This window comes from Aphelocoma coerulescens, chromosome 10 (genome assembly GCF_041296385.1).
Source record: "Aphelocoma coerulescens isolate FSJ_1873_10779 chromosome 10, UR_Acoe_1.0, whole genome shotgun sequence".
NCBI classification, from domain to species: domain Eukaryota; kingdom Metazoa; phylum Chordata; class Aves; order Passeriformes; family Corvidae; genus Aphelocoma; species Aphelocoma coerulescens.
In genome coordinates this window covers 16686305-16703164 of record NC_091024.1, presented here as the reverse complement: position 1 = coordinate 16703164, position 16860 = coordinate 16686305, and the positions used below count along the sequence as shown (strand labels likewise).

The 16860-nt window shown below is 37.5% G+C and overlaps 1 protein-coding gene across 6 annotated transcripts in view; it reads left to right on the top strand.

The window, feature by feature from the left end:
• VPS13C (vacuolar protein sorting 13 homolog C) overlaps positions 1-16860 on the top strand; it is a 74366-nt gene that overhangs the window by 44896 nt on the left and 12610 nt on the right. For all 6 annotated transcript variants that reach the window (XM_069025865.1, XM_069025862.1, XM_069025860.1 and 3 more), the window contains 24 exons: positions 788-877; positions 1296-1451; positions 2494-2758; positions 3575-3729; positions 4150-4271; positions 4516-4810; positions 6156-6545; positions 7225-7329; positions 7877-8041; positions 8385-8513; positions 9087-9220; positions 9484-9610; positions 10515-10750; positions 11072-11222; positions 12033-12173; positions 13205-13286; positions 13376-13445; positions 13878-13989; positions 14306-14419; positions 14878-15014; positions 15290-15371; positions 15586-15699; positions 15961-16036; positions 16617-16780. In XM_069025865.1, the coding sequence (XP_068881966.1) occupies positions 788-877; positions 1296-1451; positions 2494-2758; positions 3575-3729; positions 4150-4271; positions 4516-4810; positions 6156-6545; positions 7225-7329; positions 7877-8041; positions 8385-8513; positions 9087-9220; positions 9484-9610; positions 10515-10750; positions 11072-11222; positions 12033-12173; positions 13205-13286; positions 13376-13445; positions 13878-13989; positions 14306-14419; positions 14878-15014; positions 15290-15371; positions 15586-15699; positions 15961-16036; positions 16617-16780 (3612 nt within the window). The remainder of the gene's footprint in view (positions 1-787; positions 878-1295; positions 1452-2493; positions 2759-3574; positions 3730-4149; positions 4272-4515; positions 4811-6155; positions 6546-7224; positions 7330-7876; positions 8042-8384; positions 8514-9086; positions 9221-9483; positions 9611-10514; positions 10751-11071; positions 11223-12032; positions 12174-13204; positions 13287-13375; positions 13446-13877; positions 13990-14305; positions 14420-14877; positions 15015-15289; positions 15372-15585; positions 15700-15960; positions 16037-16616; positions 16781-16860) is intronic.

Below are 16860 nucleotides of genomic sequence, written 5' to 3'. Positions count from 1 at the left end.
GTTTTCTCAAAATGAGAGACCATTCAAGATGGTACAAGTCTCTTATGAAAGCAGCATATTAAAATTTCATACAACCAGATGTGTAGCTGCTCATTTACTCAGTAATACATTTACTACCTCTTGTCAGTTTATCAAATTACCTCATACTTCATTCTGTTCTGGGATATGCAAGTAGCCTTCTTCCATTGCCAGGTGTGCATACCATGGGGGAATTTGGATGCCTAATCATGTACCTCTGGGGGAAGTCATTGTGGTTCCACAAGGGATGAGCAAAATAGCTGGAAGGGAGCATCCAGACCTGTTGAGTCCACAGCTTCTATTCAGATTTGCAGTGATGGAAGCAATTAAAAACTTGGTGTTGGCTATGAGTTAGAGGAATCATTCCAGTGGACCAGATTCAGACTACAGTTGGCTCAAACTAATTGTTATTTCATAGTACAATAAAGTACTTGTGGCATTGAAGTCTCTGGTCTCAAAGTCGTTCTCTCAAACCATGTGGGAGAAGATAAGAGACTTGATTATGTTAATTGAAGGTGTTAAGAAGATACAGTGTTACCAGGATGTTTGGTTGCTCTCAAAGCAAGCCTGGAAATGAACTCTTCAAAAATGGTGTCATTTAAAAAAATACCTGATATATTACTCTTCTGTGTATTAGTTTCTAAAGCCAATAAAAGTTAATGCTAGACCTCCGAAACATGAAATGAAGATTTGTTGTTTACTTATTAATGTTTTTCATAGTAATTGCTTTGTATCTAGACACCTTATTTAATTTTGATTATTTCTTTAGGTTCATTATTACAATGAAACCTATGCAGTGTGGGAGCCACTTATTGAACGAGTCGAAGGAGGAAGGAAGCAATGGAATTTAAAGCTGGAGGTATGTACAGGAACTTGACACTATTTGAAATGGTTTTAATAGGGAGCTATTTTTTAATTTCTTAAAAGTTTTATGGGGCAGAACATTGACCTTTTGAATGCTCTTGCTTGAAGGAGCTATGCAGTTTCCCATGAGAAAAAAAATTACTCTTCAGCGATCTTAAGGTTTTCCTGAATAATGTGAGTTGTCAGTGCATGGACGAAATGGAGCATATAACCATGCAGAGAAGAGAAACTAACTTGCCTTCTATGTTGGTATAAAATTTCTGTGTTTGTTTAAGGTATCAGAGATTTACAAGGTAAAGTAGGTTTTACTTTGCTTGGTGAAATTGTCAAGTGTATGTCAAGTTTTTTTCCTGTTTTAACAAGAAGAAAGTAGCCTATATGTTTGTAATTGTCTAATGAAATCTTTCTTTTAGATGAAGACTAACCCTGTCCAAGAGAGAAGTCTGATGCCTGGGGATGATTTCATTGTTATTCCTGAGCCACAAACAGCAATTAACATCTCTTCGATGGACACAATGAATATAACAATATCCAAATGTTGTCTTGCTGTTTTCAGTAACCTAGCCAAGGTAATCCCAACAGGCAGAAGGTGCTCAATTATGTGCTTCCATAGGAAATTCTGAATTTTCTTTGTTTTAAGAACTATATTAGCTGCCAGTCAATGGCTGTTCTACAGCTCTGACAAACGTTACCTGGAAAGGCTGAGGAGTTTTACTCAGATTACTCCTTAAGGCTCAGCAGAAAGGTGGTGTTATCTTTTGAAAGAAGCAACTTCTGTGTTAGACCAACAAATGTGCCTATGCAGGACTTAAGGAAGTGTCATACGTGCAGGTCAAATGAACATGAAATGCTCTAATAAACACAACTGTTTCCTACAATACGTCTTCTGAAATAGTAAAACAGAAATTTACTTCCTTTCTGTATTTTCTGCTCAATTGAATACTAAGAAAAGTATGCATTTTAGGATTGGCCTTTCAATTGGAGGAGTAGAATGTCCTGTGTGTTAAAAATACTTTTTTCCCCCCCTATTTCTCTTGTGATAGTAGGGGTGCTTATGAATGTTCTAGGCTGCTTTTCCCTCATTTTTTTTCTGATGTGAAGCAATTTTGGTCACTAAATCAAGCTGTTTTTACAGAACGTGACTTGCCAAATAATTTTTTAATTCTAAATGAACAGCATTTCTCTAAGTACTTGCTTACACTAGAAGTCTGTATTGGCAGTCAGTTACCATGGCTTCTATTTAATCAAGCAAAGGTTAAAAGCACAAATTGTGATTGAATTTGGAGCTTGCACGTGTTCCATGTCCCTGTGACTTCTATATCCCAGGTCTTATGTTTCTCTTACAACCTAAGATTTGGAAAAATGCGCTGTAAGGAGCATGAATGCTTATTGTAGCATCAATATTTGCTGCAAATCACAGAATAAAATTAAATTCTCTGGAAGTAGCCTTTACTTGCCTGAAATACTACTGTACAAAGCACAGATCTTGCTGTATATAATTTCCCCCCCCCTCTTTAAAATGTAGTTGCTAGGAACTGTCTTTTAAAGCCTTTATAGGTTTGTTATTGTGGCTGTTTATGTATGACATACTGTATCTGTTGTTATTTACAGGCGTTTTCAGAAGCAACTGCATCCACCTTTGACTATTCCTTTAAAGAGACAGCACCTTTTATAGTGAAAAATGCCCTGGGTGTTTCTCTCAAAGTGCTCCCTAGCTCCAATTTTCGGATAGTGGGTTCAGTTGGAAAGGAAAACATGAACGAAATAGAAACTGGTCAGAGCATGGAACTGGAGTACTCTGGTTTTGAAGCACCGCAGCGAGGAAGGTTGTCTGCATTGCACCGACAGGAAAGCTCTGTCTTCTCTTTAAATTTAGGTATTCTGCTAAGGAGCACTGTTTGTTATGACAGGCTGTGCATGGGAAGATGGGGTCAAATTCAATGTGATAGAAATTCACGTCAAGTATGCTGTGTTGGAATTACCTTTGAATATTGATGCCAATTAAAAAAACACCACAAAACAGGTACTGGGCATCTTAAAAATATGGAAAATCCCTCTGCTCCAGTTTTTCAGAAAGTGAAAAGACCAATATTTTTTTCTACCCCTTGGGAGAACTGGAAGACATTCTAGTGGAGTCATTGATAGACTGTCTTAGAGGCTCCTGTGACATTGGCTTGTGTGTTCCAGCTCCTCTTAAACAGGATTTCCATTTCTCCTGTCACTACTTTTATTTGGCTTTTGGTAGTTAACCAGCTACTTGAGACCAGTTATGATGTTCCTGTGTTTTTAGCTTTGCCAGGAAATACTCCTAAGAAAACAGGTTACAATAGCTACCAACATGTAATCATCTGAGTTTTTCCCTTTCCATCACATCCCATATGAAGGTACTTGGCCATGATACAAAGCTTGTTCTCTGTTCATTAACTCAGCCAACGAATACCTTTGATAACTACTTGGGGTATTTCCCATGCTGTCTATAAATCATAATCTAAAGTTACGGAGTTGAGGAGCATTTGGACCCAAAAGCTTCCCTTCAGTGGTACTCAAGTACCATTTAAGGTGCTTTTGCCAGAGGGTACTTTGGTCCTGGTTGTTGCCGAGTTTTGAGAAGCTTAAGTACTGTTCAAACAGGAAATGGTAATGGGATTTGTGTTGCTGGTGGTAAGGACTTTTGTCTGTTTTTATGGATCAGAACTTCAGGGATATACAGAGGCGCTCATCATTCCCGTGGCCAAGCCAGGTCGCTGCCTGTACGTCAGAGACGCTGCTGATCACTGGGACTCCATCATGGTGCAGATCGATGCTACAGAGGGAAATAAGGTCATCACTGTGCGCTCCCCTCTGCAGGTAAAAACCCAACCACAGAAACCAAACCCCTGAAAGCAGTGCTCTTCCATGAGGCATCTTCCTTTTCTTCCTTAATGCATTTTTTTGAGGTCATACTTTTCCAAAACACTACTTAAAGGCCAATTACTAAGTATTTTGCTCTATTTGTTACATGAATTTTCCTTTGGTTTTCCCTTTTCTATTTTGCTTTCTAATATCCTCAGCACTGGGGATACTTTTTACGTTTAAGTGTGTTTTTCAATTCATGGGACTCAAATGGAGTTTTCTCATATACCTGTGTATTAAGACAGCTCAAGTCTATTTTCTAGAGGAATTTGGTTAAATCTACTAATGTTGGTTTTCCTTGTTGTTATTGTTACTTTTTCCTTTAGAAATTTGTACCATGGAAACTTAATGAAAAATTATGCATTTTGATTCTAGATCAAGAACCATTTGTCAATTCCATTTGTGATCTATAAACTGGCTAAAGGCTCCAAGTTGCTGGAGCCAATTGGCATATCCAAGCCAGAAGAAGAGTTTCATGTTCCTTTGCATTCATACAGGTACGTTTTCCCTGCTCTGTAGGGCCAGTCTCTGTGACACTGATGCACAAACACAGCATTAGTGTGGAAACCTTAATTTGCACATGGAAGTCTTCCAGACTGGGCTAAAACTCCAAAACGCTGTCTTTGTTAAGTAATGAGTGTGCTGCAAAAGCATTTCAGAATGTTAACCATGACTTTAAAATGGATGAAGTTAGGTGTCAGTGCAAAGCCATTGTGTACAATTCTTGGCGTTTTCCTACAGGTGCCATCTGTATGTTCGACCAACAGGAATTTTTGAGGGTCAGTTCAAGGAGTCTACAACTTACATTGCCTGGAGGGAGGAGCTGCACAGGAGCAATGAAGTCAAGTGCCTGTTACAGTGCCCAGCTACTGAGACCAGTTTCTTGCCTCTAATAATCAACTCAACAGCTGTACCTGATGAACTAAATTTTATTTCAAGTTCTGGAGAGGAGTTGGATCCTGCCTACATTATCCACTTTTACCCTACACTGACTGTGAAGAATCTTCTACCATACTCCTTGAGATATTTACTTGAGGTAAGTTACTTTATGGTTTTATTTGTAAATCCTTTACTTGATTTTAAGTAAGAACACATTTACTTAGAAGTGGAGGTGAATGTAGTGTGGAAGATACTGAATGCTGGGTTTTGTATTTTCTTTTGTAAATGACTGAGGCAGATAAGATTCTGGATGTTCTGGAGATTGTTTTTAATTTGTGTGTACCTGGCCAGCTTTGCCTTGCTCCTTAAACAAGAATCGTGTACTGGATTAGTCTTTTTCTTTTACATTCTTCTGAGATTCTGTTTGTATTTTGCAAGCTCTCTTTAGCTTCACAAGAAGAGGTATAAGGAAAAGCATCTGTAATTTCTAGAACTTTTTTTTTCTATGTAGAAAATTCTCTCCATTCTGACAGTGATTCTTTACTGATTACTATTGTAAGGTTTCCCTTGCACAAATTGGAAGAATCTCTGAAGGTGCTTTGAAGACCATTTTCCTGTCCATTCAGTATTTTCAATATCTAGTATTTCTTCATGAAAGCTGAGTGATTTTACTAAATACTTTTTTTTTACTAAAGAGGTGGGAGCATTTAGAACCACCATCCTAGTTTGTTCTGTTTTGTCCTACTTGCATAACTGGCTGTGGCATTCATTTAGATCTTTTTCACGTCCATCCAGCATCCCAGTAGGACTATTCCCAGTTTTCCATATCTCCATTGTACTTCAGTACCTGGCATAACAGAATGTAGAACAGAGGGCCATTGCCTTGACTGAGGAGCTAGAAACCAGTAATTCAAATCTATTTCTGAAGCCACTGTACCTGTAGAAGGGTTTATGATTATTGTCTTCACATCCCTGGGCTGATCAAGCCTGGCCACTATTCCATATGGTAAAATATACTGTTTATCAGTAAAAATTAGGAGTATTGTTGGATGCTACTGCCTGAACAAAGTTGTGTTACCAAATAGTATGGCAGAACTGGCGGGTTTGTGCCTTGGGGGTTCTTAAGTGTGAAAAATCCTGGCTGTACGTCTGTCCAGTGCAGTGTTACACCCAGTGTTGTAAGAATATGAATAAGAACTCGTTGCCAAAATCCATTGGAAATCATGGAGGAGAGAGGGAGGGTGTGGAAACAGGAGATATGTTAGAACTAGTTTGCTTTCCTGAAATTCAGAATTTAAGCAGTCTTTACTGCCTTGCAAGTGAAGTGCAGTCATCTCAAATTATTCACAGGATCAATCTCAAATGAAAGTGATTGGAGATTCAGACGTGGATTACTGAGTTATCTGAAATGTACATCCTACAAGAGAATAAAATGCTGGTTCTTAGACACCTATATTTTATGTATTGAAAACTTAGTCTGCCTTGTCTAATTTTGTTAACAGGGAACAGCAGAAGCCCGTGAGTTAACTGAAGGGAGTGCTGCTGATGTTTTTCACTCAAGAATCAATGGCGAAATAATGGATCTTATGTTGTTAAAATATCAAGGCAAAGACTGGCATGGACATCTTAAAATTTGTGATGGGATGTCTGAATTTTTTCCTGTGCGCTTCACATCTCATTCTGCCTCAGAGATGACAGTGGATGTTTACATCCATACGAGGCGGATCGGGAGCCGTATGGTCTTGTCTGTGTTCAGTCCCTACTGGATTATCAACAAGACTTCCCGTGTTCTCCAGTACCGAGCTGAAGATACTCATGTGAAGCATCCAGCAGACTACAGAGATATTGTTTTGTTTTCATTTAAAAAGAAAAATATCTTTAGTAAGAATAAGGTATGCTTACTTTAGATGGTGGTCTTGAGGCCGTGCGCTGAGGGGGAAAACACACACACATTTTATAGAAGGGATATTTTTACTTAGTTTTTAAGTCTAAAGGCTTCAGTTTGACTGCTGCTTTCTTTGGTTCTTGGACATTTAAAATGCACACTGTAAATAGTCTGTTTTGTGTTAAACACATTTGTTTCAATTTTGGTATGATGTGATGTTTACATGGTCAAGTGAAGAGTACTGCAGTAAAAGTTTTTTTGGAAGTGGCCCTTCATTCCTTTTAAGTAACTTTTTTTACCTAAAAATAGTTGAAGAAATGGTTGAAAAAACAGTGTTAGTTTGATTATTTCCTCCCATCTCTTCAAGTTTGTGAGGCACCACAAAGCTGTGGGCTTTTTTTCCCATCTGTGTGTGTGCTGTCATGCGCATGAGTCAATGAGGACTACCCTGCTTTGATACCTTTTACTGTAGTGTCTTTCCCAGAACTCAAACACAGACTAATAAATCAGAATATGAATAGTGATACTACATTCTTAGGTTATCCTAATTTATGGAAAGTATTAGAAGCACTGAAGTGTTGTCTTTACATTGCTGTATGTGATATAATTGCACTTCATAATGCATGAACTACAGAATGAAAATGAATTTACTCATTACTTTGCATGTTGTTGGTTTTTGTGTGTAGATCCAGCTCTGTATTTCAACTAGCACTTGGTCCAGTAGCTTTTCCCTTGATACTGTAGGAAGCTATGGATGTGTCAGGTGTTCAGCTAATAACATGGACTATCTGGTAAGACCTGTTTCTGTGATTTGTGAAGCTCTCTGGGTTCTTTTGGCTTGACTTCTTTTCTACAAATGCGTAGTACTCAGCTGTTTGCAAACACAGTGGTGAACATGCATAGTGGAGATAATTGCTCACAACTGTTTGCAAGTGTTTAGATCTGCACTCCTTATCCAAGACTACATTTCCACAACTAAGCACAGTAAAGATATGTGGGGAGTTGTGTTTTCATGTACTCTTTAACAATTTTCTGAAAATAAGGGTCATTTTAGGTTGTCTTGGTTTATTCTAGAGGGATTTCTGGTGGATTTTCCCCACAAAAACTACAGCTGCAAAATGCTACAGCTAAACCTCTCACTTTGCTCTTGTGTTAGTTGTGTTGCATAATCTGCTGGTTTTACTGCATGTTTGGTGCTTTTACTTCAGGTGGTCAGAACAGGAGTATTGTGTGTTAGGCTTTGTAATTACGCTGATGTTGGCTTTTCTATTTGTTCCATCCTGACTTTTCTTCTAAGCTTGTTGTTGATCATTTGCTCAAATTCTCCTTGTTCAACAGGTTGGAGTTAGCATTAAAATGAGCAGTTTCAACCTTACCAGGATCGTTACCTTCACTCCATTCTACACAATAGCAAACAAATCTTCTCTGGAACTTGAAGTTGGAGAAATTGGTCCTAATGGTTCTCTTCCAACTAATAAATGGAATTATATCTCGGCTTCAGAGGTAATGTTTCATGTTTTTTGCTTTTGATGTCATTGTAGACAAACAGCTGCTCTCTAGGCATCACTCAAGGGAAGAACAGTACTCTTATGGAAGCTGTCTCTTCTGGTGGCATGACACGGATATTTCACATCCCAAGGGAACTTGAACAGCACAGGTTGCATATGTTGGTAGATTAATCAAGTCCTTCAGTTTAGGTAACTTTGTAGATATAGATAGGTTAATCAGGAGATACTTAGGTAAGAACTAAGGTATGTGAAATCGTCACAACAAGCCTGTTTGTTTTACTGCTGGCTTACTATATTAAACATATATGAAATGTTAAAGTGTACTTCTTATCTTACAGTGTCTTCCATTCTGGCCTGAAAACTCATCAGGTGAACTTTGTGTAAGAGTAGTTGGCTATGAAAGCTCATCCAAACCATTCCTGTTTAAAGCCCAGGATAATGGTACTCTGCTGAAACTGGAAGAATTGGTGAGACTGACTTTGTGTGGTCTGTTTTTAATACTCCATTTTAGCCCCATTGTAGCTTGACACACTGAAATCATCAAGATGAAAACCTTGTGCCTTAAGGTGTGGGTACACTGCACTTCGTTTAGTTCTGTTGCGTTAAAAGGGTTCTGAATCAAGTTTGCAGTGGTGTTAATGTTTTCTGTAAAGTTGATTTACTTGTGACAAGCTTAAGAGGAAACTGAACAGCCCTACTGCTATTAAGTTACAACGGTATACTGCACCTCTGACATCTGGGCTTTTTGCAGAGGGTATGTCTTGGGTACCTTCAGTTTGTTTAAGTAGGTAACCAAAAATACATTCTATTTTAGGATTTCTTATAAGCTCTTACATGTTGGAGATACAGTTCATGGCTAAATTAATTTATGACTCAAATGAAAAACCTTGTAATTTCAGAGCTCACTCTAGCCTAGCATTAGGAAATGTGTTTATAAATGTACCATGTTCAGACAAGTCTTTGGAGATAATACTTATTATAGTTCTAACTTGAATTAATGCATAGAACAAATATTGGGCTTTGTCTGTCTTCCTCTCCAGAATGGGGGCTTGCTGGTAGATGTGAATGTCTTGGAGCATTCTACTGTGATAAGCTTCACAGATTACCACCAGGGGGCTGCCCCAGCTCTGATTGTTAACCACACCCCATGGGACTCTGTCAGATACAAACAGAGGTATGTGAAAGAAACAATTCTTCACTGGTTATTTAACCAGGGGATATCCTGGTTAAATATCACCAAGATATCTATCACGGGGATATCACCAAGAGCTGATGAACCTACAGCTGGACTTGTCTGGGGTGAATAGCTTAAGCCCTTCATGCACCCTTGGAGGTTGGAGGGGTGAAGTATTTAGCACTGGGATTTGTTTGCACCACTTCTGTCAGTGCCTTTAACCAGTGGATGCTGTTATTTTCTCCTTTTCTTTTAACCTGCAGTGGATTACTAGAGGAAATGGAGTTGAAACCAAGGCAAGTTTGCCTCTTTGCCTGGACAGATCCAACCAAACCAAGAAAATTGAATTGGGGCTACTCCCAAAGTTTTGGTGAACATGACCTACTTAAGGTAAATTTCGTCAGGGGAGAAGTAAATGCTGAACTAATTTAGGACTATTCCAAGATTAAAACTGTCTGGGAGAAAGCGTCCTTAGTAACTTTGCATCTGTCTCATCCTGTAAGAGACTTTATAGCTACTGTCAAGCAGCAAGATTTTAGATGTTTAGATTAAATAAAGTCCAGTGTGTTTGTCTCTAATTAGCTGCCCACTTGCACCTTACACTAAAATGAATTCTTCAGAGATGGCTTGATTTTTCTGTTGAGTAGCACTGAGTTAACAAAACTTTAAAAATTTAGTAGCTAAAAGAAGGGGCAGGAAAGCAAGCTTGACAGAACCAATTACACTGTGCTTTACTGTATAAGCCCTTTCTTGGGTCAAATTTTTCATGTTTAAAAATGATTTTAGTTTGAAACCAATTTCCGTACCATGTAATTATGGTTACATCCATGATTCTCTGGGGCTTTTGGGAAAAGGGCTTTAATTATCTCAATTTTGCCTTACAGATTAAAAAATAAGGAGTATCTGTTTTAGAAGAGCAGAGATCTTAATAATTGTCTGGTTTTACTGTCTCATGGTATATGATTTATTGCTTTCTTCTGCCATCACGTAGGATTCCAAGCCTTTTGCTTTGCTCTGAAGGCCTTTTTTCCCCTCATGATTGCCAATATTATTCTAAACCACAAGTATTGCTGGAATGTTTAGTTTACAAAAGGGGGAAAAAAAATATCCCAACCTCCAACTTTTTTAGTGTTAGGATATAAGGTTCAACCAAGTCAGCACTTGGTGCAGTGAACTGAACAAACAGAAAAAAATACTGAATTCTGGTTTGTGTGTGTCTATAAACTTGCTTATAAATATAGAGCAACATCAGGGATTTACTCATGTAGTATACTTTCTATTTCCCCTCATACAGGATGACTGTGGCCAGTTCCCTTACAATGCAAATACTCAAATTCACTGGGTGTCATTCCTGGATGGACGCCAGCGAGTGCTGCTTTTCACAGATGATGTGGCATTGGTTTCTAAAGCACGACAAGCAGAGGAGCTGGAGCAACCTGATCAAGAAATAAACTTGTCAATCCATAGTCTTGGACTTTCTTTAGTTAACAATGAAAATAAAAAAGAAATCTCTTATATAGGAATTACTAGGTACTGCACATGGAAGTGTAAATATTCCTTTGGATAATCAAAATTTGATAGCATATTATAATTTCAGTAAGAGAGTGGAAGGGGACATGTTTCAAGTTATATTAAGAGAAACCTTTTAATTAAAATTAAGTTTTGATTTACTCCTATTGTGGAATTAGAACTAATAGGATTTAACTGTCTCCTTTTTTAGGTTATATTAAAAAAAGACATAATAGGTTTTTTTGAGCCTGAGAAATTAGAAAGAATATATTTTATATGGTTTGCATACACAGGAAAGGTATAAGTACTCTGAAATTGTTAATTTTGTTATTTGTCTTGTAGTTCTGATGTTGTTTGGGAACGGAAACCAAGGCAAAAATGGAAACCATTTAATCAAAAGCAAATAAACCTATTGGAGCAAGCCTATCAAAAGTATCTCTCCAAGACTGCTTTCCAGGGTCCTGGTTGGCACAAGCTGGACAGCAATACTGAGGTATGTATTGAGTTTCAGTGTTTAAATGTTTGCAGAACATGTGCAACAGTTAAAACAGGTTTCTGTTTTGCTAAGCTGGGGTAGATGCTGTGTGAAGAGAAACAGAAACAAGAGGCAAGATTTTTATTTAAATAGTTACACATTTTACACAGTAGAATGTTTTTGTCTTGTGGGGATACTGAGGCAGTATTGAGGTATTATCCAGACTTGTATTGTGAAGTAAGAATTTCAAAGGATTTTTCTTTTGTGTGGTAGAAAAGGTTGCTTGGTGTCTGCATGTTAGTTGCGAACCTATATTTGCTTGGTATACCCTAAATTCTTTGCAGGAATTTTGGTTTTAACTTCTTAATAAGGTGCAGTTCCCATTACTTGATACAGTAAAGGAGTTGGCAGTGTTGAAGGACTCTTGAAATGAATCCACTTACCTGAGCTTGTTACATTAATTATACATACCTGTATTCCATGCATAAACAGTGTATTCAAATAGCTAAGTCCAATACAGCCATTTTATAGTACCATAGTCAGGCTTTTTTCTTGTATCATCCTTTCATTTGAAAAGCATATGTATACCTTCAGCTCTTTGAATACTTGAGGTTTGACCACTGCAGTAGTTATTGGACTAGCTTGTGATTTTTGCTACTTACCATGCAGATAATAGATAGAGAAATAGAGAAATTCAGTAGCCTTGTGATCTGATAATGAAATAAGGAAAAACACAGCTTTTATTTGCTAGTCTGTTAACTAGCAATGTAACTTTCCATTGTTTCCCAAATTAAACTGTACCTTAGCTCTGGTTTCTTATATCTGCAGGTGAATTTTAGCAAGTTTCCAATGGAAATGCGTCTCCCAGTCAGATGCAGCATCCGCCGTAGCTTCCTGTCAGGAATTCAGGTTGAATTCAAACAGTCACTGCACCAAAGAAGCTTACGGGCTCAGTTGTACTGGCTGCAGGTACCAGCCCTCCTCTGGTTTAGAAACTAAACAGACACGTAAAGGCTTTGATTTTATTCATTTATGTGAAGAAGTATCTCCAAATCTTATGCATGTGGTTCTCTACTCACTGCATCAGAGTAGCAGGGGTGCTGTGATGGAAAAGTACTGCACAAATGTCATCCCAGGATTTTGCAAGTAGTATGGAAAAAATTCCAAAAAACTGTGGGCTAATGTCAAGCAGGGTGCTATGATGGAGAGTTTATTTCTAAAGAGCTATGTTTTGCTGTTTTAAAACAAAGACCTCAACCATTTTCAAAATTTGTTTACTATAGTTTTTATACCAAAGTGTAACATTATTCTACAGAGTATATCTAGAGGTTTAGAGACTTTTAGTACAAAAACTAATGGGAAGTAGAGAAGAGACATTTAAATATGCTGAAATAGCATGCAATAATGTATCTACATGTAATATGAACACTGAATTAATGTGGAAGTCTTGCAGCAGATCAGCATAGTCCAGTCAGTACTAATAGTGTTGCTAAATTTGCCAGTAGAGCACTTTAGCCGGTACTAGTGAGAAGCGTTCAGTGCTGGAGGGAAATAATGTTGAGTCATCATCACTGCCATCTTCATCTCCATTTGCTCCCTTCACTGAGGACCCTGGTGCTTTTTCTGACCAGCTAGTGGGGAAGTTTGCTCTTTCCTTTCATCTTTCATTTAGTTTTTACTTTTGCCTGAAGGTAGTTTTCACTATACAGTCAACGTATACCATCAGCTGCACACCTTGTAAGTGAGTCTTTGTGGGTGTGAACCTCTCTAAGCATCCCTTGTGAAGTACTTGCAACCATCTGACCTTTTATAACTAAATGCGTAACATGCCATGATGATTTCAGAGTAATCCTTTCGCTCTTTCCTCCTTCCACCCAAATAAGTAGGACGTTCTTCTTGAACACAATTTATTAACAAGTTTCTCAAGCCTTCTAAAATGGGAATTGTGTTTGATTTTCATGTCACTAAAATATTCCTGTAATTATGCAATATTTTTTTAGGTTGATAATCAATTACCAGGATCGATGTTTCCTGTTGTATTTCACCCTGTAGCTCCTCCCAAGTCGATTGCTTTGGATTCAGGTAAGAGAAGGCCTATAGTAATATCAGATTTATTCAGCCTTGAAAGTAGGAGCTTGGCAACTTATTTTTAAGTGTTTTTTTCTCTTTAGAGCCAAAACCCTTCATTGACATCAGCATCATCACTAGATTCAATGAATACAGCCAAGTCCTGCAATTCAAGTGAGTGTAATAGTGTATTGTAATTTGATATTAGGGATGTAATATATTTTGAAAGGGAACTTTAGAAAAAAGGTTGTTCTCCTATCCAAACAACTCTTAACTTTGGATTGAGTTTTTAAATGTCTTCAGTGAAAAACCATTGTTCAAAAAGGAATTTACTTTTAGAAAATAGGGAAGTCCCCAGACGAAGGGACTGTTATGCACATTCCTTTGTAATCAGAATTCTTTCCTTCTTGTACTACAGTATCAGAGTTGTGTCTGTTTACTGTACAGAGCTGGCCAGTAAGCACTTCTAACTATAAACTGACAGTTGATATTGTGGGCTGTAAATCTTAATATGTGACATTGCATAGGAAGACTTCACTTGTGTAGGGTAAGCATGTAATATTTAAGTTAAATTTATAAAAGTCTACACTGTTTTTCACATTTTAGGTACTTCATGGTTCTTATCCAGGAAATGGCACTTAAAATTGATCAAGGATTTTTAGGAGCACTTAGTGAACTTTTCACTCCGTCTACAGACCCAGAAGCTGAAAGACAAAGGGTAATGTATGAGAGAAATTGATTTTTGCTGGAATGGGACCTTAAATGATTGAGGAATGTAGGTGAATATCAAAATAACATAAAATGAAAAAATCACCCAGAAGTTTTGTGTATGTTGTGGATTGGTTGTTTTTTTCTTTAATTCTTGGATTCATTAGTACACTCCTGTTTAAGTAGTTAACTGTATTTGACTATGATTATTTTCTCTACTGTTTATTTATATATCTATAAAAACACATTTAGATACAATATGATTAAGTGTATTACATATAGTGGATGAGATTAAATTTTTTTTTTTTTTCAAATGATGATACCAGTCTAAATTAATTCAGCAAGATGTGGATGCACTTAACACCGAGCTAATGGAGTCTTCCCTAACAGACCTGTCAATGCTCAGCTTCTTTGAACATTTCCATATTTCTCCAATTAAGGTATGTAGTAGAGAGGTTATTGGTTAATCAAACATCCAATTAGTTCATTACAGTAAATACATCCCTAGTGGGGATTTTACATTCTATAGAGTTTAATACTTTGTTGGAAAACTTCCTTTGTTGCCCACGAGTACAAATAGACCTTTAACCATAACTAAGTGGGAAGAATCAATGGGTATAATAATGCTGAAAGCAAGATAAAATACTGGCCTGAAGGTATCCAAGTAATGTATCATAACTTGTATTAAAATACACTTTCATGGGATTACCTTCATGTCTCTCTTGAAGCAGTTAGGTTTTTTTGGCGCAAGGGAAGAAAAATCATCAGTAGTAGAAATTATGGCTTTCCTCCACTTTCACCACTGATTTTTTTACACGTGCACCACGCAACCTGTCTGCTCTGGTTTGGCTTTTCTTGGGTCTTGATTTGTTGTCTTTTACTAATTCTGTCTTGACAGTTGCATTTGAGTTTGTCTCTGGCTTCTGGTGGAGAAGTATCAGATAAGGGGGAAGAAATGATAGCCATCCATTCTCTGAATTTGCTGTTGAAAAGTATTGGAGCTACTCTAACAGATGTGGATGATCTTATTTTCAAGTAAGTGAATAAAATTGACTGGGCTTGTTTGGTTTTTTTTGTTTAATTCTTTGACTAAAGCTTTTGTACACTTAATAATTGGATCCATGGTAAACTTTGCTGACTGACTCTAGTATAAGCTTATACAGCCTTAGGGGAAAGGGAGGAATGGAGGGAAGTTGGGGTTTGGGATCCTTTTTAAGGCAATTGGTCTTCAGGATTATCTGAAGGAAAGCAGAGAAGTATTTGAATGAGGAAGGGTATCTTTAACTAATGTATAACTACTTGTCTTTCAGACTTGCTTTCTTTGAAATTAAGTACCAGTTCTATAAGAGGGATCAACTGAGGATGAGAGTTGTTAGACATTATAGTGAACAGGTAAGTTTATTTAGTCAAGCCTTTGTGTAAAATTTTGAGTATGTACCTTAAAGAAGATTTTATTTTTCTTCACCAAATACTTAGTTGGGTACTCTAATACCCTACTTGGGTAGTAAATTAAAAAAATGTACCAGCCTTGGTTTCTGATGTGTGTGACAGCAGCTTGTAACACTGCTTTTGTTTTTTGCCTTTTTTCTTCCCTCTCATCATTTAGTTCCTGAAACAGATGTATGTTCTTGTACTTGGATTAGATGTTCTTGGAAATCCATTTGGTTTAATCAGAGGTTTGTCTGAGGGAGTTGAAGCTTTCTTCTATGAGCCATTCCAGGTATGACTTCCTTTAATCGTGATTCTTTAACTGTGTCTTTATAGAAGGCTGATTGCATGTACTGGTAGGATTATAGTTTTGGTGTCACTGTACTCCACACCCTGAACAGGCAGGCAGCAGTCATTTTTTAATGTGAGCTTCAAAGAAGTAACCTATTCAAATGGCCTTACATGCATCAGTGTAAAGGAATTGCTAGCTTTTCTTGAAACAAATGCATCAATTGCATAGTTTTCTGCTATTCATAATAAACTTCATTTTCAGGGTGCTGTTCAAGGACCTGAAGAATTTGCTGAAGGCTTTGTAATTGGTGTTAGAAGTCTTCTTGGGCACACAGTGGGTATGTGTCATACTGTTCTTCTTTTGGTAAATTCCCACATTATTTTCTATTTTTCTAAATACCACGAGTATTTAAGGTTGTCATACTGTTGTCAGTATTTGTGATGCAGATCATTCATACATAATTTACCTGAGTCCATTTAAATGTCTGTTTGTAGATTGAGCAACCAAAGTGAGAAACATTGCATATATAACTTAATTAGTAACATGCTCTGGATAAATAAAAAGCATAACTTCAATAGTCTGGAGAAGCCTGAGAAATGTTCTGTTACAATGACCTTAGATATTTTTTTTTAGCTATGTCTTAACAGTAATTAAAGAAAGCACTCTTTCATCCAATGTAGTATATAACATGTAGTGAAGTGATGCAGGTGTTCCCTATTGCTGTTTCTATGGGTATCAGACCAGGTTCTGGAGTCTTCTCACACTTCTGGACAACGTGTGGTATTTGCTCTGTGTAAATTCATCATATCTAAACTGAATATGAAGGGAAATTGCTATGAACTTCTTGGTTTCCTGTGTATTGTCTACTCTTTAGCTGTGAAAGCACGAAACTTTTGCTTTGTGCCCTGTTCCCTCAGGTGGGGCAGCAGGGATGGTGTCCAGGATCACTGGTACTGTTGGCAAAGGCTTGGCTGCCATTACTCTGGATGAAGAATTTCAGCAGAAAAGGAGAGAGGAAATGGGTCGGCAGCCAAAAGACTTTGGGGAGAGCCTGGCCAAAGGAGGAAAAGGCCTGTTACGGGTATGGATTTGGAGATAAGTGTTTGATGTGCCAGCGTGGGATCCATGCTCGAAAACTACCTGCTAGAAAGTTTTGTATCT